Source organism: Chanos chanos, chromosome 6, assembly GCF_902362185.1.
Source record: "Chanos chanos chromosome 6, fChaCha1.1, whole genome shotgun sequence".
NCBI classification, from domain to species: Eukaryota; Metazoa; Chordata; class Actinopteri; order Gonorynchiformes; family Chanidae; genus Chanos; species Chanos chanos.
Window position 1 is genome coordinate 10,589,959 of NC_044500.1, and position 22,477 is coordinate 10,612,435.

General features: G+C 40.5%; 4 protein-coding genes across 4 annotated transcripts; all 4 read left to right on the forward strand.

The window, feature by feature from the left end:
• The first annotated feature begins 1,240 nt into the window (after positions 1–1,240).
• On the forward strand, positions 1,241–4,290 carry LOC115815025 (transmembrane 4 L6 family member 1). The gene is made up of 5 exons (XM_030777995.1): positions 1,241–1,417; positions 2,205–2,273; positions 2,681–2,829; positions 3,147–3,336; positions 3,458–4,290. Exons 1-5 carry the CDS (start codon positions 1,241–1,243, stop codon positions 3,488–3,490), a joined length of 618 nt encoding a protein of 205 aa, XP_030633855.1. The 3' UTR covers positions 3,491–4,290.
• A 6,576-nt stretch (positions 4,291–10,866) lies between these two features.
• On the forward strand, positions 10,867–11,907 carry LOC115814530 (P2Y purinoceptor 14). Its single transcript, XM_030777414.1, has one exon. It carries the CDS (start codon positions 10,867–10,869, stop codon positions 11,905–11,907), a length of 1,041 nt encoding a protein of 346 aa, XP_030633274.1.
• Positions 11,908–16,537: 4,630 nt separating this feature from the next.
• LOC115815026 (P2Y purinoceptor 14-like) lies at positions 16,538–17,798 on the forward strand. Its single transcript, XM_030777996.1, has 2 exons — positions 16,538–16,878; positions 17,111–17,798. The coding sequence occupies exons 1-2, from the start codon at positions 16,649–16,651 to the stop codon at positions 17,796–17,798; spliced, it is 918 nt and encodes a 305-aa protein (XP_030633856.1). The 5' UTR covers positions 16,538–16,648.
• Positions 17,799–20,794: 2,996 nt separating this feature from the next.
• On the forward strand, positions 20,795–21,808 carry gpr171 (G protein-coupled receptor 171). The gene has a single exon (XM_030777997.1). It carries the CDS (start codon positions 20,795–20,797, stop codon positions 21,806–21,808), a length of 1,014 nt encoding a protein of 337 aa, XP_030633857.1.
• Positions 21,809–22,477: the final 669 nt, after the last annotated feature.

Genomic DNA, 22,477 nt, shown 5'->3' on the forward strand with positions numbered 1-22,477 from the left:
CTTTCGGCATGCTATTACATGAATAGTACATCAACAAAGCGTTTATGGTAAAGAACTGTTCATTTAACGATTCATTGTTCTGTTTTGCTTTGTCATACAATGAGGATTATACCTCTGATGGGACATGTGCAGGATCATGGGTAAAAAGGTCCATGACAGAAGGTTGGGGTTTTTGAACAGCCTTTAGGTCCTTTCCAGACATGGTCAGATGAGATCCACAAACATGTGGTGAGGCTTTACGTGAATGCACCCAATTTTCTTATCAGTTTTATGAAACATTAAAGTGAATGAAGACAGGAGTATAAACCTGGTTCGAGCCTGTTCACAGGGAAGGCATTCTTACCTCTGACCTCTTCTCTTTCCCAGCTTGCGTGGGGCTCATAAACTGGGCTGAATCAACCCACCCATAACTTCCTCCAAAAACACCCAAAATAAACCCAGTTCGTTCTCTGAAGGTGGATGGGAAGTTGGAAAAAATGGGCCCTGGTCTCATTTTTAGGTTGAACTGTTTTTTTTTTAATGTCAATTTTAATGTCAATTCAACTCAAATGGCAAAATCCAAATATGGATTACTGGTAGGTAGTGAGATATATGTGTGTATATATATTTATATGTACACATATGCACATATACATATATAAGTGGATATTCCAAGCAGAATATAAAGATCACGATTCTTCCGGGTGTTTACACGTCACAATAATGAAAGCTATGTATTTGGAGCGCGTTTTATGTACAGTAAGCAAATATGTGTAATGCATACAACAAGAAGATGACATCACAGTTACGGACCTCAGCTAGTTTTTTCGTTTTCATCACTTCGTGACGTATCACGCTCGTTGTGCATGAGCTCGTGGGCTTTGTGGATTGTGGGCGTGTCAGTGAGGAAATAAGTGGATATATTTCAAGCGTGCCTCACTGGGGTTCCTCATTGGCTCTGAGTTTGCACGGAAAACCCATCTCTTGGTCTCTTTCAATTCCTATTATACCGCACAGTCTGTCTCACTCATTCAGGTAAGTAATTCATTTGCTTCTGTGCTGGATTGTCTACGATTTGTAGTATGATCAATTTCCTGTACGGCTCATTCCTCATGAAGCGTCCTCTGAAGTTACGCGTTTGAGACTGTGGTGGTCAAATGGTTCTGTGCAGCCGTTGACATGGTTATATGTCAATCATGAATGACAATGGAATAAGAGTAGGTGATGGTATTATATCTCTGTCCACTCAGGAGCTCTAAGGATGTGTGTTGCTCGATGCTCTCACTGTATTGGTCTGTCCCTCGTCCCGCTGGCTGTGGTGTGCATGCTGGCAAACACACTGCTGCTCTTCCCCAACCTGCAAATACGTTACCTGGCAGAGCGTCATGTGACCAGAGAGGCGGCACTGTGTACAGGATTCTGGGCAAATGGTTTTCTGGTAAGTATTCTGTGTGTGTGTGTGTGTGTGTGTGTGTGTGTGTATGAAGTAGTAAAAGAGGGTGATACAATTCTGAACCATGGATTTATGAAGCCACGAGAAACCGATGTATCATTTTTCTTTTCTAATCACCAAGACTGAATGAAACCCCTTCTGAGATTCCCCAGATATGCAACATCGCCTAGAATGTTTTTTTGTAACTTTCCTTCTGGCTTTTGTCATTCTTGTTTTCCCATTGTAATGTTCCCCCCACTTTGGTCATTGCTGTGTCTCAGTATTGTTCTTTTGGTTTTTTCCTTTCTTTTCTTTTTTTACCTTTCTAATTATTTTTCTAATTTTCGAGATACTTTCTTTTAAATATGTGTTTTTTACGTTGGGTGTTTGGAAACTGTTATTCTGACTAGAATGAAATCTTGGTTTGCATCATAAGTATATTCCTCTCGTCACACCTCTGAATGAGTCAATGTTGCCACATGGCACAATACCAATAAAAAGAAGGAAAAGGAAAAGAGTGGCATCCCCCTTTGACCAAATAAGGTCAAACTACTTCTCTGGGCTGTCTTTTTCTCTTTTTTTTTGGCAAAAATCCCTACCTGACTCTAGCGTGTCATCCGTCTGTTGACTCTGCGCATGACTGTTTTTGTTTGTCATGTGACAGCTGTGTTGTTTTTTTCTGCTGTGTCGTTATCGGTGTTTTTCTCACATCTGTCACAGAATTTTTTTATTGCAAAGTGAAGATGGTAATCAGCTCTTTTTTTTCCTCTCTCTCTCTCTCTCTCTCTCTCAGGTGCTTGTGGCTGCTCGTGGGTATGTGTCAAGCGCACAAAAGACAAATAGCTGCAGTTTCAGGATGGAGGTGTGTAATATGTGTGTGTGTGTGTGCGCGTTATCAGATGTTCTGTGAGGGTGCCTTTAGATGACTGTATCAGAAATGCACATGTCAGGTCAAACCTGATGCTCATTTTTATGTCGGCATCTCATAAATGCTTGAAAATTGTTCTGACTGAACCGATGATTAGGAAAAAAAAAAGGTTTTCATTTTGTTTGTTTGTTTGTTTGTTTTACGAGAACACGATAGTGACTTTCACAGAATCCTGATCTACATCTAGTCAAAACATGTTTCGGATAAACTGCAACACTGACTCTAGTCATCATCAAGATCAGTTTGGATGTTCCAGCTGCGAAGATGATAAACCGTAGAGCGGACTTTTGGATCTTCGAGGTCTTAAACTTGGCCGCCTTTCTTTTTTGTTTTGTTTTCAGATGATGTGTCAGATCGCTTACTCCAGTGTTGCCATGGCAGCAGCTGGTTTCAGCGCCTTAGTGAGCGGCGCGGGGCTTTCCAACGGGCCCCACTGCCTGCATAACTCCACTGGCTGTCCGGAATGGGGACGGGTACCCGTGTGCAACCTGTGAGTGTCCACCTCTTTCACAGTGTCTATCGCAGTCACAGCAGAACCACAGCCTGTTCTGTTTGGACACATCATTCAGAGATTTACATCTTAAAGTGTTAGCTTTACAGCTTAGCGTGTGGCGCTCGTACGAGTTTCTCCTTTAAATCCTCAAACACGAGTTGTTCATGTACAGTATATAGCATTTTTTTTTTGGTTTTAAATATGTACATTTCTTGTTTGTCGCACAGTAAGCGTTTGACTACCTCACCTCATCTTTATGGATCTGTCTCTGTCTGTATGTGTGTGTGTGTGTGTGTGTGTGTGTGTACGTGTAGTGCAAGCCGCCTATATGAGTCAAAACTCTGTGCCTCCGCATGTATGGAGCCATATGGTGTGGTGCTGTGGAACACGGTGCTCTTCTTTATTCTCCTGGCAGCCAGTGGACTGCAGGTCTTTCTCTGTGCGCTACAAACGCTCAATGCCTTCCTGGGGATGATCTTTGGCCCTGGCTTTCGCAACAACAAAGTACGAAAAATATCCGCGCATTTGCATATCGCTGCTCATCTGTTGGTTATGTTCATCGTGAGACACATCATTTCAGTCAAGCAACTTATCTTATCCTCTTTCTCTTGTGTGTGTGCTGCAGGTTGCTCCAGCCCCAATAGAGGTTGTCATTTGAAGTTTGTGTAACTTGAAGGACTGACTCATCATCGCTGCTGGTGTAAAAAAGCAGCAAAGTGTCATTCAGCGAAGTCATCAGGCATGACTCCTACCATTTATGGTCAGAACCAGAAAAAAAAAAACCACAACCTCTAGAGCAGATGGCGGTCTAGATTGGATTCACGTGGATTTCTTGTGGTCTGAGGCACTTGGTTGTCACACGGGCTAAAAATATAACACCCAAATCAAGACTAAAGATGTAGAATGTGATGATACAACAGATCTCAACATGCATCTCTCTAACGCATTATAGGAAAAGAGGCTAAGCAAGAAAAGATGAGAATTACATCACGATTGTGCAATATCTTTATATAGGGAGAAGTGAGTCAGAAGAGTATAGTGTTAAATATTGAGGTCATGATGAAATCGTTAACACTTATGTATTTGTTTTGCATTCTCATCTTTTCACTCTTGAATGCTTCTCAGCCCAATCCTACACTATAACTTATCACAAAATGTTTCGTTCATTCTTTATTTCTCGTAGTTTTCTTCTTTGAAGTCTTTATTATTTATTATAGAAGCAAATGTCAAAGTGTTGACTTGGTTGTGAGATGGTTGTAAAATATTTATGTGATTCATTTTGTTTTCACTCTAAATGTGATCGAACTTGAAGCTTAACATATTTCTTATTTATTGTATATGTTTGTGTAGTTCTTCAGATGTTTCAGTATTTTTGCATTTGTTTTTCTCAACATGCAGTGGACATATTGTAATAATCTTGTTATATGATAGCTTATAGCAGAGTGTGTTGTGAATGAATATTTTCAATAATATACCCAACTCTGTTCATTACTGTGATAATAAAGATGTTTTTGAACACCTTAGGCATTAAATTTCTCCTGTAGGAAATGTCCGAAATAGTATATTTAGATAACGTAATTCCCATAGTTCCGGATAAGAACCGCTGTACATGTTGTTTTGAACTTCCAGCTGCAAATGTTTGTTCCGCTGGGTAAATAGAATGGTTTGATGTAAACTAAAGTAAACAAATTTTTCGCTGATGGTAAAAGAATCCAGACACTTAGGCTTCCGTAAACAGTCATTTATACACAGCATCATTTAATATCTCTTATTTCTGTCAGAAAATCAAATACATTTCAAAATCAGTTTACACAGAGGCGACTCAAATCTCTAGTTTGCCAACATATTATTTTCCTCCAAACAACACGCACTCAGACGCAAACTCTATTTTACAAACTTTTTCTTTCTGAAACTAAACATCTGTGACCAAGTTTAGCTGAACTCTGACTCTGAATAGTCCTAACATCTGGGCACGTCATGTAAGTTTTTCCTCAACTCTCTGTAACAAAGGCTTTATCATCACATGATCTTCAACGAACACGTGCAACAGATTTTTCACCCTCTCCTTACAGAAGATTCAGGTGTGACAACACTGTCGCTAGTCAACTCGTTAAAAACACTTGTTACTAGAAAAAGCAATACAGGGGCCAGACCTGAGTGCCCATGGTCTAGTGTAATTTGTTACCACGGTATAATCTCTGTGGCTTGCTATGGCGGGAAAACACTAGTGCCTCCCAGTGTTGAATGATGCTGACTCCACAGAGACAATATATGAGTGTGACTTGTCCTGCTCTTATTACTGAAGAATTACATCATTCGTCGGAATGACACTGAAGACACATATAAACACACACACACACACACACACACACACAAAAGAAGAACAGTGAGGTTTGTCATCTTAATTTATTGATTTGTGTTATTAATGATGGTACCAGTCAGAGATGATGAAAACACATCCCAGATTCACCCCCAAACAGTTTGTCAGAATGATCGGAACAAACTCAACTCCTGCTGGGAGTTAAAAATACTAGCGGTTACAATACCGCGAGGATGTAGCTGCTAATTTCAGAACGTGTGATTTGTCCTCCGCTTTTCTGGCTCTCTTGTCTCCTTCCTGTGGCTTCTCTCCTCTCTTTCCTGTGTGTCTTTCAAGCCTTTTGCATCTTCTCTTTGCTCTCCACAGGTCTACTTCTGTATCACAACAGGACAAAGACTGGGCCAGTGAAGATAAATTTGGATCTGTCTACAATGCAGGAAAGAGATTTTAGCACAACGAGACTTGTATAGCACATACGTTTATTAAAAGATAAAGCACTTGCTTTTGAATTTTTCGTACCTTAAAATAATTCTGTTGATTTAGGATTTCAGGCATTGTGGTGACCGCGATAGCTGAGATTGGATACGCTCTTATGCTGTCATCCTCAGAGCTGGAAACAATGGGAATAATGAGGGCCTAGTTTGAATTTTACCTAAATGTGACCTTGTAAAAGTCTGGATATGATTAAGGCTCTTTTCTGCAAATACAGTTTTTCATGTGGATAATATTCAGTCACCATGACACTCCCTCGGACTGCTGATGTGTGGATGTGTTCGTGTGACGCGTTGATCCTTTGATGATTTTTCCTGGTGAAAACTTCTCCACAACCCCTTTCTTTTCCGATCATGTCTGTTCTTTTCTTTTTCGCCAGTAATTCTGAACATGTAACTCAGGTTCATTACATTAAATCAGGTAAATTACACAGGTGTAGTAATCGCATTGCTCGCATGTGTCTCAGACTGCACAGACTGAATTCATCTGGAGACAGGGCAGGGTACAAACAGAGCACGAACAGACCAGACTGACAAATTAGACAGGATTCGCAACAGGAACTCGAAATAGACTTAAAGGGCTTAGTGTATGCTTTCACAAGAATAGACTTTGCAAAGGAGAAGTAAAACACAGGGGTATAGACAGGGGAACGAATCGAGACTTAACCAGGTGGAGACAGGTGAGGGAGATGATAAGGGTGACTGGTGATGAGGCTGTTGACAGGTAGATCAGAGATGCTGAGCGGGTGGAAACTGGAGGGACTGGGGGTGGGGGGGGGTGGGGCAAGGTTGTTACACAGGACACATCTTCCCACTTCCAAGGCATAAACAACGCCTACTTCTGGTCAGATGCCAAAAAGGTTCAGACTTGATGCATTTAGAAAAATCATTAAAAAAAAAAAAAAAAAAAAAAAAACTCAGCTGCTTACAAAGCACTTACAAGTTACAGAAACACAGCTATGAAAACAAAAAAATGGACAATATCACAATTCACATGTGCAATAAAAGGCATAAACCTCAAAGAAAAATGTTATTCCATCATATAAATCATGCTCCAAAATGCTAACCATTGTCAGTAAAGTCAGTTCTGACACCTCCTGACTGTTGGTTGTGCTTAATGTTGGCCTCTCTAAGACTTACATCCGTATCTATATATGTGTTCATATCTCTATCTCAGCCAGCTAGAGCACCAAACTCTCTTATTATTAGAAATTGTCCTAAAGTCAGTTTAGCACAGAAGTGCTAAAGTCACTCTTTCTCCCACAATGCACTTTAGTAACCCCAGACACAAATATCTGTCCTGCCTCATGCATTTTATCCAGTAATCTATCAATATGATCATTACCCAAGGTCCTGTCGGCATCACCTGCACACAACCCAACCAGTCTGAATCTCTGCTTGGTTCCCACCACATTACTGGCACCACTGAACCAAAAAACAACACAAAGCAAATTTTTAATTTCCTATTTTTTTTTTCTTCCTTTCATTTCTTCTATTCCCTCCCAGGGACGTCTTTTGTGTTAGTAGAAATAACGTAAGCTGAGATGATGAGGCAACCGAAATCACAGCTGGAACACAAATGCTGAAAGCTTGAGTCAAACGGAGAAATCAATGCGAGTGTTCTATTTTCTGTGTTTTCTGTTTCATTTTTCATGTCTTGGTAAGTTTTCAGATCCCCTTTTTCCTTTTGTTGGATCATAAGTTCCAGACCTCTGTTAAAACCACATTAAAAATGATCATATTCCAGTCACTTCTACTTCCTTTTGACCTCAGACCAAATCTTGATAGTGACAGAGGGTCTCCTTAGAACCCATGATTTTTTTTATTTTTTATAACACATCACTGAACAGAGCAAAATGCCCTTTTCTATTTGTTATCAAAAGGAAGAGGATTCACCAGTTCAAAGATGAAGACATTTTGACTTGGGCCATTAGACTACCATGAGGGCAAGAACACAGAGATGGTGCAGCATGCTGAATCTTTTTTTTTCTTTCTTTCTCTAGTGATGCAAACTAACCTGCGGTGACAGTGAGGTTCACCTGCTCTGTGTCAGAAAAGTGGGTCATATTTAACTTAGAAATGAAACCACCCACAAATCAACTGATAGGAAACTGGTGGAAGTTTAAGTTTAAAGTTTAATAGCTTTATTAGCCTCACGAACTGAGAAATTTGACTTCTGCATTTGAACCCATCTGAGGCAATGGTGAACATGCATGTGCACCCACACGCACAAACACACACACACACACACACACACACACACACACACACACACACTCACTAAGAGCAGTGGGCAGTAAGCACACACACACTAGGGGCAGTGAGCGCACACCCAAATTAGGTACCATTTGCAACACTGCTTGTGAGATAAACTTCCTTCCTATCTCAGAGAGCTGAAGGAGTTTCAGAGTTTCAGAGAGGGAGGGCGATAGAGAGCAAGAGAGAGAGAGAGAGAGAGAGAGAGAGAGAGAGAGAGAGAAGGGGAGAGCTCCACCAGAGAAAACAGTAAAATATAGGTTAAGTGTGTGCAGTGGAGGTGCTGACAGAGTCTGCTCTTCGTGGGTGAGATTTCCGACCATGAAGGGGAGGACAGGAAGACGTCCCTTATCATATCTTCAAAACAGGCAGAGAGAAAGAGAGAGGGAAAGATAGTGCCACCGACAGTAGCACTTTTTCTGATCACATCTTCACTTTTTCGTCTTTCATCTTTCAGACTAAAGGCCACTTCACTTAAAAGGTTTGTGTCTGCTGTAATCAACAGTTTGTGTTTGTCTCACTTTATTTAATGCTTATTTGATACTGTGGATATGTGTGAGTACTTAAATCTGTTACATGTCTTATATTTCAGAGAGCATTTTACCTGTGTCAGAAAAATGATTACGTGTGTAAATTGAATATGGCTTTAATGTCCGATGAAGTTAGAGCCAGTGGTCTAGTGTAGTCTGATGTAATCTTAGTAGTCAGTGTTTCTTACCTCTCGGTGACAAAACAACATTATTCATGGACTTTACAGAAGACGACATAATTTGTTAGCAGTGTCCAAGGAACGAATTCTAAATAATGCTTAAAAGCAAAGCAAAACAGAACAATCCAAAAATGACAGTAAACAAATACCAAACTTTTTTTTTTAAAAAAATTATAATCTACTTCTACATTAAAATGACTATTTTACTGATGTTTAAATATGTAGATACATAGACGTACGTAAGAATACCCACAGAAAAAAAAAAAAAAAAGTTGAATGAGGAAGTGCTCTTCTCTTGTCATTTAACTGCGATTTAGGAAATGTGCACTCAAATATTTCTCTTTCATTCCCGTTATCATTCTTTGTCACATCTGCGTCACTCTCTGTGTATTTATATAACTCACAAAAAACAGACTAATCCTGAGACTTGGGTATTCGTTTTACAGTGGTGGAGGAAGTACTCAAACACTGTATTTAAGTAAAAGTACAAATAAACAGACAAAAATGTACTCTAGTAAAAGTAAAAGTACCACATTAACCTTTTTACTTGGGTAAAAGTAAGTAAGTACCTGCTTTTAAATATACTTAAAGTATTAAAAGTAAAAGTACTTGCTGAATGTATTCCCTAATGGTCTACAATATCATTGTGTGCCTACTGTATGCATATTTTGTTCAATACATCAATAGTATTGGCTGTGCCATTTTAATTAATAATGCTGCAGATGATGCTACTGATAACACTGGCAAACAATCTCTTATCAATTATTTGAAAGGTTATTGTTTTTATTGTGTTTACCCTCTGTGACACAGTTCACACTTGGACTTACGATTCTGTGAATCAGAATTTCAGGGGTGACCTGCAGAGTTAAATGCCATTAAGCAAAATAAGACTGATTATACTGATTATATATTATAAGAGGACTGATTATACCTTTGAAAGTTTTTATTTAACTGTAAATAAAATAAACACAATATAACACAATGCAAAACCATTGTGTTATATTGACTGCATCTATTACAAAATTTATACTTTTGCCAGACTGTTCTTACAGGAGATGGATATTTGGTTTGGCTCAATATTGAGCATGCCAAGTAGGGTTGACAGTCTGACTTTTAAATTCCGTTTTAGTGTAATTAAGACAAAGGTATCTTTAAAGTAATTACTACGATGTTAATCCTGTCATTCTATAATACCAACTAATTTTGAACCTTATTTCTGAAGGAGCACAGGGCTAAAGAGCCCCTAGCCACACAAGCAACATAACCACCGCTGTTCCCGGGATCTAGCATCCAAGCAAACACCCAGGACCAAGACTACATTGCGTTAGCAACACGCATGTGTTACTTGCCAGTTAACGCTAGATTATAATAATTTAATCGTGTTTACTTGTTGCCAGTGGTGCATTTGAGCAAGAGGCTAGCCAAGGTTACATAAGACTTCACTAACCTAAATTAATTTAACATGCAAAAGTCAGGTATCGTTAGCAACCTAATTTACCTCAATATGTTTCTTCAAATTTGACGGCGAATTTTTGAAAGCTAGTATCTCGTGTTTTCGAGGGAGACAAGGATGGCACCGGAATCTCCATGGATCATTTTTAGAACTGCTTATCTCAAATAACTCTTTTAAATAAGGTCATGGGTGGCCCATGTCTAATGGCTGAATCTCCGTGGTGGCCTTTCTCGAATCCATTTTGGGTGTTTTATCACCGGTTAGTGCTGCTGCTGCTGCTGCGGGCGCGCCCCGCTCGTGTTGAAGGAGGGTCTAACATTACCTGCCCGCCTTGATTGGTTCAGTGGACCAGTTCCCCTCTCGCCATTGATTACTTTAAAACTAACAAACAAACAAAAAAAAACGCAATGTGACTGTAACGTGTAACGCAACGCATTGTAGAAATGTAATGGAGTAGAAAGTATAGATACTTGCTGTAAAATGTAGTGGAGTAAAAGTCAAAAGTACCCACAACTAAATCTACTTAAGTAAAGTACAGATACATGAAAAATGTACTTAAGTACAGTAACGAAGTACTTGTACTTCGTTACATTCCACGACTGTCGTTTTATTAGCCGCTTCTTCTTCTTTATGTCCGATTATGATCTGACTATGTTCATGGGGATTGTAATTTTTAATCCAGATATTCCAGTAGGGATAATGAACAGCAGTTTACTAGAAAATCAACCACTTTCCATAAACGATTTCTTTATCATTGCGATTAGGAATTGTCGCGTTAACCGTATCCCTTGCGTATTTTTCAGATATGGATTATGCTAACTCCAGCAACCTGACTACAGCAGGCAACAAAACCGATTTTAACAGCGTATTCACGCGCCAGGTTCTGCCCATCATGTACGCACTGATCTGTGTCGTTGGCTTGGTGTTGAACAGCATGGCCGCTTGGATTTTCTTCGGAATGCCCAGTTCCTCCGCTCTCGTTGTTTACCTGAAGAACATGGTGGTGGCAGACCTTCTGATGCTGCTCAGTTTCCCGTGGCGTGTGGCCAGCGAACTGGGCTACGGAGGCTGGACCCTGCAGCTGATTGTGTGCCGCTATACAGCTGTGCTCTTCTACCTCAGCCTGTACACTGGAATTGTCTTCATGAGCCTCATTAGCCTGGAACGCTATGTCAAGATCGTCCACACCTCCAGTTCGCCCTCCTCCCTCCATCTGCATTCGTCCCGCGCTCTCTCTCTCCTGCAGCGGGCGCCCGCCGCGAAGGCTCTGGCCCTGTTGGTCTGGGCGTTGATGCTGCTCTGTATGTTTCCTAACACTGTGTTGACCAACCAACCCGTTAAGGAGGGTGCCAAGCGCTCTTGCATGGCCTTGAAGAGCCCGCTCGGTTCGAGCTGGCACAAGGTGTCCAGCCTGCTGGCCGTGGGCATTTTCTGGGTGGCGCTGTTGCTTCTGGTGTTCTGCTACACCTCCATCGCCCATCGGATCTACCAGTCGTACCGGCGGGTGCAAAGGGATGGTAGCGAGGCCAGGCGCAAGTCTAACCGTAGCATCTTTAGCCTGCTGGCGGTGTTTTTCATTTGTTTTGTGCCTTACCACGTGACGCGCGTACCCTACACGCTCAGTCAGAGCCCGGATTCTGGGTTCAGCTTACAAAGCCGTTTCATGCTTTTTCAGGCCAAAGAGGCCACGCTGTTCCTCTCGGCGTTCAACGTGTGCTTGGATCCGGTCATCTATTTCCTCATGTGCAGAAGTTTCCGGGAGTCCCTGCTGAGAAGGATGTCAGTAGCACGCGCGGACAGCCCACGTCCATCTCTCACCAACGGGGCCACCGTCAGTAATTTGTGAGAGAGAGACCATCAAGAGGAACTGGAGAGAAGGATGATGGACAGATGTCATGCGGAGAAAAACGAGAAGAGCAGACATAAGCTGATGTTTTGTGGGGAGACGATGAAGGAAGGGAAACACGAAAAGGCAAACAACGCCGCACGTGTTAGTTTCTTTTTGCAAGCTGGCTCTTTAAGAAAGGGGGAAGCTGAAATGGATCTCCGATCGAATTGAGCAAAGTCAACAATGTATGTTGATATGTGCGTGCGCGCTCGTGTAAATGTGTGCTGGCATGTGTGCGTGCGTGTTTCGAGGGAAGAGCGGACAAACTGTGCACCTCATCGTACACGCAACAAACTGGATTCAGGAACGTATAAGCCTGTGTCTCAAATTCTCATCAGCTCTCACAAACACTGCATGTGTACTGCTTTAAAATGATAAAAAAAAATGAATGTGGCTGAAAGACGGGTTAAAAGCTCTGACCTTGCATTTGCTTTAAAGGAAAGACAACTTTGACTGAGCAAGGCCAGGATGTGGGTTGAATGCGAGTCGAACTAAGGTTAAACAAAAAGGTAAAGTAACTGGAAAAGGAATGCGTTGTACAGAAACATGACCAAAGCGCTAGCCACAAACTTTAGGTTGGGTATTTTCGTAAACATTTACTAACACAGTCTGAGCCTGTAAAGTGTAAAGATACCTGAGTCACGTACCAGATACTCTGTGCAGGACATGGCTGTACATTGTTGCATCATACTATCCACAGCGCTAAAACGTATGCGTAAATATTAATGTCATGTATTAGCATGCTAACATTATGTAAAGAGCTTGTAAAAACCTGCGTGTAAATACAGAGAGACCTTTTTAACCAAGATAGAACAAAATCATATCTTTATGCTATTTTGATATTTAAATATTTATATGCATTTCATTATCACTGAGGAGGAAATACTCAGTGGCTAGAAGTCAGTCATTCTCATTTATTCTCCTTCTGATGAATTTCCATTCAAGCATCAGTAAAGTGTGACTTGACTTAATAACTTATTGTAGAGACCGTATCAATATACACAGACGTTGTGCTCTGGCGCCATCTACTGTTTCAAATGAGAAGTACTATTGGCATGACAAATACATCACAGTTACACGGTTAAGAAGTGACATAAAAGACATTGTCCTGGAGGCCCTCGGATTCTCTCAGTCCAAACAGAATGTGAAGTGACACTGTATGAAAGAATTCGTCCCTCTGGTTTCAGTTGTGTCATATCAATTTTTTTCGTTTGTTTTGTTCTTGTTTTTGTTTTACATTTTTGTGATCTTATTGAAACCCACAATACTTTTCTTTTTACTTATGAATTAAAATGTCTCTTTTTAAACATCTTATAAAAACCTCCGTATTGCTGTCATTACAAGCAAGTTATCGCATCATAAATGCAGACTGACACAAAACTCTCAGAATTTGCAGATAAGGACCTGCTGCAGTCCACTGTTCCCCAGTTTTGACTCTTAAACATAATACTCTTCAAGAATGTCTATTGAACTGCTAGTTGTCAAACGTGGTTACGCAAACCTGCGCATTTGCATGGCCAGGGGGAAGAACTGCACAGGTGGGGCGGCCCCAGTGAAAAAAGCTTTATGTAACATAGGATGGCCTGTCTCCAAGCATACTTCCTTGTAGATTACTGGCACCACCAACTTGGCTTGAGTCCATTTTGTATCTTCTCATTATCTCATCATTGCTTTCATCAGTCACATGACACAAATTCCTCAACATGCATATCATAATGAGAAGTAGCAAGAGTTCCTGACCGCAGAAAACATTGTTTGTATTTGTTACCCTTTCCCGTGTTTCATGGGTTACTACTAAATAAACAACGCTGCTGTGTTACGACTTTATTGGCAGCTGGACTACTAGCATTTCTGAGCTGACTTGTTCCCTGATCTAAGGTTTCAAAATTCCCTTCAACTGATTTCTCTCTGTTGGCTTGTTTTGAGAAGCCTTTGAACATATTCCTGGAAAAGTAACTCTCTCATAGGTGTTTCCAGTGTAATGCAAATTTACGCTTGGAGTTCCATACTGACAACATAATGACATTACCTTGGATACCAGTCACTGCAAAAGACTTGCATATACAGTATAGACGTCACTGCCACTGAAGCACTAACCGAATACGTGTAAATCAGACATCCGCAAAAAGAATAATTCCTCATAATTCCTCTCAACGCTATGTTCAGCCAGCTAATTCAAACAGAAAGAGCATGTTTTAACAGGCCTCGACATGTTTGTCAGCACACTGAAATGTAACGATAAAATTAATTCTCACAACAATTATTCATAAAAAGCATCATGTTGTTCCTTTTTGCACGTTGTTCTGCCTCATCTGCGTAGGTCTAAACAACCACAGACCACACAATCACCTGTCCTGTTCTCTGTTCTGCTACATGTATGAATTATAAAATGGCGACAAAAAAGAGAATAATTTTTTTGTTTTTTTTTGAAGTTGGCCTACTTAACTTGACAAACAGGATATAACTAATATAACATATGGTGCTACAGTTCAACACACAACATTTTATCAGATTTACGGTAAAGGCGGTCTCTACACGTTTTTTTTTTTTTTTTTTTTTTTTCATTGTCTGAAGTGGTGAGCGGACCATCCAGCTGAGCTCTCATTCTCATCAAAACAAAGCTAAGAGAAGGAAGTAGTGGTAATCAACCAAAGACACAGTCAGATCTGAGCAGTTTCTCACACATGCAGTCTTTGGTATCATAACTGTCTGGGGTAAGTGGTCTTACAAGAATTTAATTTTAAATCATAGAAAATATGACGAATACAATATACTATGAATGCTGCTAAAATAAATGTATATGTTCAAAAAAATATATCATTGCTTAGTACACACATAAAGGAACGAACAAACAAACAAACAAACAAAGTAACGACAAATGTAAGATAGCAAATGGTTTTTAAAAGTTCAAATGTACAAGAGAAGATAAAGGGGACTTGAGTCACTAATGTAACTGCAGAGAAACATGCTGAAATTACACACATTTTCTGTAAAAGAAATATTTTAGGTCTACTAGGGTTTTTGTCTTTCACTCTGATCATTACATATAGTTGGACTCTTTCTGGTCAAAATACAAACTGTGCATGTATTGTTCTCATGGCTGTATGAGGAAGTTAACTAAAAGGCAAAAATGTTTACAGCTAAGGCATAGATTTGTCTATCAGCAATATATAAAGGAGAATGAAAGTGTGAACGAAAGAAAAGTATGAGTCTCACTGAGTGTATGTGATTGCATATGTTTTAAATATGGACAAATTCAAAAGAAAATTCTTATCTTAATACATGTTACTAAAATGTTGTCTTCAAAACATGAATTATCTTATTATACTAAGGTAATTATGAGATAAAAGACTTATAATGCACAAAAGGTTATTTATCATTAACCATCCGTGCCTAAAATGACCAAGCTCACGTGTACCAGAGTATTCAAATGCCCATATACTTTTTCAAATGTTACTACTTTATCATATTTTAATGAGGCTGACATGCAGTTTGTCCAGCCAAAGGAACCTATACCGAACCTAAATACAAAAGTGAGTGTACAAGGCATGAGCAATAAACGCAAGAAACCATTCTTCATGGCCCCTATTCAGTCAGCAGTAAACTTAAATGGATGCAGTACTGAAATGAAATGAAGCAAAAGTTGATTTTTTTCAACTCATTCCCGCATGTGTTGGAAAGCATTGTTTCATTTATTGCATTTGTCCTTTGGCACTGTAAAGAGTTAGCTGCTGCAAAAGAAGTTAGCTTTTCTCAGAAAAGGTATAACAGACCAAAAAGAGATGGATTTGAAATGTAAAAAAAAAAAAAGCAATCACAATGTACTCACTATGGTACTGGTGTTCTGGCGCTGTGTGTAGTTAGACTATATAAACACTTGAATGCAAGGACTGAAGCTGCAGGCAAAAAGATGACACAATAACAGAATGGCAAGTTAAATAACCTGCTTTGTTCATTACATTGCAATAACGTTGCATAACAAATAATAAAAAAAAAAAAAAACGCTAGCCTGAGACTTAACCAAATCAATACGTTTTCCATCACACTGTTTGGTACATGAACAGCTTTTCGTCATGATAAATAGCAGTGAATTATGTTGATAGTTCAGTCATGCTTTTTCAGAGTGCTGTGAGTAGTACCAGTAGTTTTCAGTTGTGAGAGTGGGAGCTAAAGGAGGGGTGAAAATAACAAACAAAACCAATAAAAAAAATTCCCCCAGAATCCCATGCAAGTTCACACAAGCTCTGAGCGCAGAGGACGGTGACTAAACGTGGGCCAAAACTCCTGTTAATTCTGTATTCTCACTTCAGCGTAAAAAAAAAAAAAAACATGACTCATACCTGGGGGTAGCAAAGGCTACACTGAAATAGGTCACGACATCAAAGAAGGCTAACCAGCAGTGCCTGCAAAAAGTAATCGACGAATACCCTCAACTAAAGTCAACAACAATCTATTATGTCCTTCACATACCTCTTCTGTGTTTCCGTTTCTCTTTTGGTTTCAGATGGACACCACAGGCATGAAGACAGTAACCTCAATGGCAGCTACAGAGTTACAGAATTTCACAAGTGGTTTGAATAATACCTCAAGGGTCAATACGACCGTGAGCTGCAGTCTTGCAGAGGTGCCTGCTCACCCTTTCTTCATTGCTGTATACAGCGTGATCATCCTTGTGAGCGTGGTGCTGAACGGTTTCACCATGCGAGTGTATTTCTGCAAACCTCAACGCCATCATTCCAGCGTGACGATCTATCTGAAGAATCTGGCGGCGTCCGATTTCTTCCTTAGTCTCTGCTTGCCGTTACGCGTGGCCAACTATGGGAGTCAATCTGTCCTAATGCGTCACGTTTACTGCAATTTCGGCGCCACGGCGTTCTACCTTAACATGTACGCCAGCATCTTGTTTATGGATTATATTGCGGCAAACAGGTACGGTGTAAACAATGCGGCTTTTACATCCACATTTTTGTCTCTGTTTTATTTCCCCATGGTACGTATGTAGTTTCCTGTCCTGTGTTTCCAATGCATGCAACTTGCTGGTATCTGATCCGGGTATCATGAACTCAGATGATGAGTATCAACAGTGAAGAACATGCTTTGTTAATTATCCGTATCCCTAAACATTTCTGAACTTCTTTCTTAATCTCCTCTCCTACTGCAGATACATGAAGATCGTCCGGCCATTGGAGACCCACGCTTTGCAGACAGTCCGCGCTGCCCGTTACATTTCGGTAGCCACCTGGGTCTTCCTGCTGGCCCCCGCCTCTGCCTACCTGGTCTTGTCGATTTCTTCCTCCTGGGGCACCGTTCCATCGCCGGGCTGCATTGGCTGCGAGATGCTGCACAGTCCGCTGACGAGCCTGCTTTATAAAGTGATCCACACCAGCTCTGCTGTGGTTTTCCTGTTCGTGCTGATTTCTTTAGTACTGCTTTATCGTGGCACGGCACGCAGAATACAGCAGGCGCAGCGTTCTAGCCAGGCTAAACCCGGCTGTAAGAAACTGAACAAGTCCAAGCGTAACATGCAAGTGCTGGTAGTTGTCTTTTGCATTTGTTTCGTGCCCTACCACCTTGTACGACTGCCCTACGCCTTTCTCAAACCTTCGATTCATCACTGCACCTGGCTACAGGCCTTCTACACCATCAAAGAAGTAACGGTGTTGCTGTCTGTACTGAATGCCTGTTTGGACCCCCTGATCTATTTCATCTTTTGCAAAGCATTTCGGGCACAGCTTGGATTACAGAAACCTGACGTCTTATCCACCCCTAGGACAAGCGTCGTCCCGGAGCTTATAAGAAGGGCCAGTCGGACGTCTGCGACCGTAATGAGACGCGAGAGTGTATTTTGAACAAGCTGAGAACAAATCATGGGCCTTACTGAAAGACGCTTTATTTAAACCTCGTATCAGCAGCAGTTTTTTCCTGAGCTGGTCGGGGTGATGAAAAACTGTTCATTGCATATGAGGCATTAAACCAAATCAAGTGAAAATTCCTCTGTAATGTTGATAAAAATAACCTTTTTTTTGAAAATGCAGAGAACCCAACATGAGTGTATTGTGTTTTAGGATCAATGTTTGATAATGCCATTTAGAGTGATATAACATTTTCTGTTAGCTTACTTTTTTCAAGACCCTTTTTTTTTTTTTTTGACTGAAATAGTCCTATGATCTTTCAAAATTTTGTACCACCAAACTCCTGTTCTTTCTCCTGTGATACTTTATCTCTACCAGTGTTCATGTTACAAGGAATTTTTTTTTTCATTTTTTGTTTTCTCTTCAACTGTTTATCATGCTCATGGAATAATAGAATTGCACTGAGAATACTATAATTACTATGGTTGATGTGAAAAATAAACTTTTTTTTACTGTCTGTAAATGAATAATTTGATTCATTTTAGTGAGGCTATGAATATTTCCCACTATGTTAAGGGTGTTAAAAAGCAGACTTTGGTGCAATACCTAAGCAACGCTGTGGCTGTTTAGAAGAGGAAACCACAGGCAAATACTGCAAGACTCAAAGAGATCCGTTTCGCCTCTCTTCTCTTTCACACCACAACCCCACGGCTTAAATAACCTGCTAACCAGGAACTGTTGTCACCCTGCGTTATGCAGCATATAAAATCCTTCTCACAGACAGCAAAGGATGGTTAGAGGTTTTTTTTTTTTTTTTCTCGCATCTGACAGATAGTACGGAAACTTCAGATTTCCGCTACGTCACAACCCCTGGTTGTGGGAGGTGTCTGACGCTTTTCCTCCTTTTTGCTTAATGTCAAAGTACACCTTGCGGAGTGTGGAGGTTCTGAGGGGACAGGGGAAAAGTGAAGGCTTTCTCTTGTCATGCCGGGCAGGACAGAAGAAGAGAGCTAAGCTTACGGCCTCTTTAAGCCTGAGTTTCTACCAGGCTTCCTCTTGCCTTTTTATAGCGTGAGTTATGTGGTGAGTTATCTTTGTTGTTCCACATTTTGCCTAAAATTAACACGTGTCTTAACATCTCTTCGTTCTCTATCTTTGATGTTCTCTAGATGATGTCTCTTGGCTACGCATTTTTTTTTGTTTTGTTGGGCTTTCAGTGAAGCACATGTGGACTATTTTACATTTGTTTTGTTTTTTTGCGATCCAGTTTTCCGTATTTGGCCTTTTGGTGATCAGAGATATCTCTTTAATTTGATCTTGATAATCTTGCTCTTCAAAGGTTTACGTGTTTTTTTTTCCCCTCTTGGTTTAGACAGTCGCGTTTTGAAGGCTTATCGGAACTGCAGACACACACGGCCCTAGGTAAGGATGTGGTCAGTTTGGTTGTAGACACAGATCTCTGAGAGTTTGCCCTGACCTTTAAAAATTTAGCCACACACACTAAACATCAGCTTTTCTGCTTTTTACTTCTCTAATTATATCTGTGTATCTGCCTTATTATCATTATAATTACATCTTAAAAGAAAGAAATGCAGTCCAAGAGGTGACAACTGATCTGTGATGTCATCAGTAATTGGAAACAATTATGACAAATAATATGAATTAATATGAAGTTATGATGCTGTTAATGAAATGCAAAAGTGTGCTTGAGAAGAGTCTAGATTCTAGAAGTCCGTATACCTTGCTCACGTGACGACGAGGAACGTGAGTTTGTCGCTGTTTTTTTGCATTTTATACTTGTTGCGTTGAGTTATTTTGTAAGTATTCCACTTCCACACACTCTTCTTCAGAGTTAAGTGCACAGAGCACATCACTGTGTTCGCTACTTCCCTGTATCACAAAGGAGGTTATTTATTGGTAAATACTGCATTGTGGGCGAGAGTGGACATTTGAAAAACCTAAAAGCTCTTCTAAATTTGTACAGAGAGGAGAATGTGAAAGAGAAACCTTTAGCTACTGGTCACTCAGCTGAACCAACATCTATTTTTAAATGAACATAAAGAATGAAAGAAGCAAAGAGTTTCTCCCACATCTCTGTATTCACAGATCTCACAGATCTCATAGGTGTAAAGGAAACGTCAAGAGGTTATTTTTGCGCACTGTTTTTTTTTCTTTCTTCATGCCTCCAGTATATATGAAAGTCCAATATGTCAGACAGACTTATTGGATTAGTGTATTGGAGATCCCCAACAAGGCAGATAGAGCATGACTAACTTCCTGATAAAGAGGAGTATTGTGAAAACTTCTTGCTCTATAATGATCTATCGATGATTATACTGTGCATTTTTACACGTTTACAACAGCACGCCTCTAGGGAGCATTACCCAAATTTTCAGTGGTTCTTTAAACAAGTCACCACTAATGTTTTGTCTCTTAAGGCTCTTTTGCATGAGCAAAAAAAAAAAAAAACAAAAAAAAAGGTGGTTAACTCACATCCTGCTTCCCGTCTTTATTTTAAACCACGCGCTCACACTCATTTTCACACTTCAAACAGACGGCGCGCTTATAGTGACCCATTCATTCAGGGGGTCTGACCGAAAATAAAACTACAGATGTCTGATGTGGCCTCCGTAAACAACGTGGTCTCGTTCCTGATTTTTTTTTTTCATTGTCTTCTGATGAGATTTACTGCGTACTATCAGCCAAATAACCCCAGAACAATGCATGTAAACCCTTATATATATGGGATTTTAATACAACATTTCTGGTATCTTTTTTTTAGGTATAGGTATATGTGTAGGTCGGTTACCCCAGTCAGAAGCTAACTTTTTTTTTTTTTATAACTGGATAGCATACTTTCAGTTTTATCTTGTAGGAGAGCAAACGCGTAGAGGAGTGTCGGTGTACTTCACTCATGTGTGTCTAACAAATTTGGAATCTCTTTGAATCCTAGGTGCATCTCTAAAGACTCCATATTTCTGACCTGTCCAAATATGGTAGCCTTTGCCAACTTCACTAGTCCCACGACACCTCCAGAAGTCTGTGTGATAAATGATCACATGGTACCCTTTGCAGCATTCTACATCCTTATCTTCATTGTGGGTATGGTTGGCTGCCTGGTGGCACTGTGGGCCTTTATCCGTGGCCGCATCGGCAAGAAATGCATGAACGTTTATTTGATTAACCTGCTAACCTCAGACTTCCTGCTCATGTTGGCACTGCCCGTCAAGATTGCCATAGACCTTGGCGTGAAGTCCGAAAAACTGACCATCTTCCACTGTAGAGTCAGCGGAGTCCTCATCTACATAAACATGTATGCCTCCATTACCTTCCTAGCCTTTGTTAGCGTACATCGCTACCTCCAGATCACCCGAAGCTCCAAGCTCTTCCGACTTCAAGAAGTAGGCTTTGCTGCCATGATGTCGGCCGTGGTCTGGCTTCTCGTGCTCTTCAACAACGTGCCAAACATGGCCATCCCGATTAAGGAACACGTACAGTACACTCCGGCGCTAACCTGCGCTGACCTGAAGGAGGAGCTTGGAAAGCATTGGCACACACTTTCCGTGTCCATGGGCATGGCTATTTTTCTGAACGCCACGATGGCTGTGCTTCTCTCCAATGGCTTAGTGCTAAAAAGGTTGTGGGGAATGCGTGGGGGTAGCCCCGAGGAGCAGGCTAGCGCTCGAGAAGCCACTAACAACATTGCCACGGTAACGGCCGCTTACGTGATATGCTTCGTTCCGTATCATGCCGTGCGGATGCCCTACACATTCACACAGACCCAGAAGGTTACGGACTGCAGTTTGAAACGACACTTGTTCCTGGCAAAAGAGTCTACTTTGCTACTAGCTATCCTTCACCTGTGTTTTGATCCGGTGCTCTACTTTTACTTTTGTCACTCCTTTAGGCGCCAGATCACTCAGGTTTTTAGTATCAAGAAGAACGCGGTAAACTCAGATCTCACTCCCGACAACGTGCAGGCGGATCATCCAAATCCAATACCATGATCAGAGACCAAGATATTGCACAAGGGAATTGGATGTAACCAAACGAGAACAACGGTTCTACTGAAAACTGCCTCGGCCATCAGCTGCCATGTGATATGACAATGTCTGACGGACATCAGATGAATTGCAGGTGATGGTGGAACAATATGAAAAGAAATTTAAAAAAAAAAAAAAAGGACTTGATCATCTATCAGCACTTAACACATAACAAATGTATTGTTTCATTTAACAAAGAATGTGTCAAGGAGTAAAATACTGTTGCCACTTTGCCTTTCTGTTGAAGTCCACGAGCTAATGCTGAAGTTGATGTTTGATTTTAATGAGTATTTAACAAATAGGCCTATTAAGGTAATGATTTATCCTCAGAGAATGTATATTTCAAGAACTGGAACCATTTAAATAGTTGTTTATCTCAGAATCGCATACCTCTTTTGCCTCTATCTTTGCCGTGGTCCTCTCAAAGCTTTTTCAGATTAAGTGCCCTCACATTAAAAAAAAACAAAAAAACAACAACAAAAAAAAAACAGTTGAAGAGAATTTGAATCGTAAGAAAATGCCACAAAAGAACATATTTATCGTAAGTACGTTATTCGAACTGCCCTCCTTTGATCTGTTTGATGATTAATCTTTCATAATGACCATTTGAAAATATTATCTCCAAGTAAAACT

What these genes read in the sequence shown, in the direction of transcription:
- LOC115815025 (XM_030777995.1), top strand. Translation starts at nt 1,241, where the DNA reads ATGTGTGTTGCTCGATGCTCTCACTGTATTGGTCTGTCCCTCGTCCCG. An exon ending in TCTGGGCAAATGGTTTTCTG is followed by an intron (nt 1,418 to 2,204) that starts GTAAGTATTCTG and finishes TCTCTCTCTCAG; the next exon opens with GTGCTTGTGGCTGCTCGTGG. An exon ending in CGGGTACCCGTGTGCAACCT is followed by an intron (nt 2,830 to 3,146) that starts GTGAGTGTCCAC and finishes GTGTACGTGTAG; the next exon opens with TGCAAGCCGCCTATATGAGT.
- LOC115814530 (XM_030777414.1), top strand. Translation starts at nt 10,867, where the DNA reads ATGGATTATGCTAACTCCAGCAACCTGACTACAGCAGGCAACAAAACC.
- LOC115815026 (XM_030777996.1), top strand. Translation starts at nt 16,649, where the DNA reads ATGCGAGTGTATTTCTGCAAACCTCAACGCCATCATTCCAGCGTGACG. An exon ending in GATTATATTGCGGCAAACAG is followed by an intron (nt 16,879 to 17,110) that starts GTACGGTGTAAA and finishes CTCCTACTGCAG; the next exon opens with ATACATGAAGATCGTCCGGC.
- gpr171 (XM_030777997.1), top strand. Translation starts at nt 20,795, where the DNA reads ATGGTAGCCTTTGCCAACTTCACTAGTCCCACGACACCTCCAGAAGTC.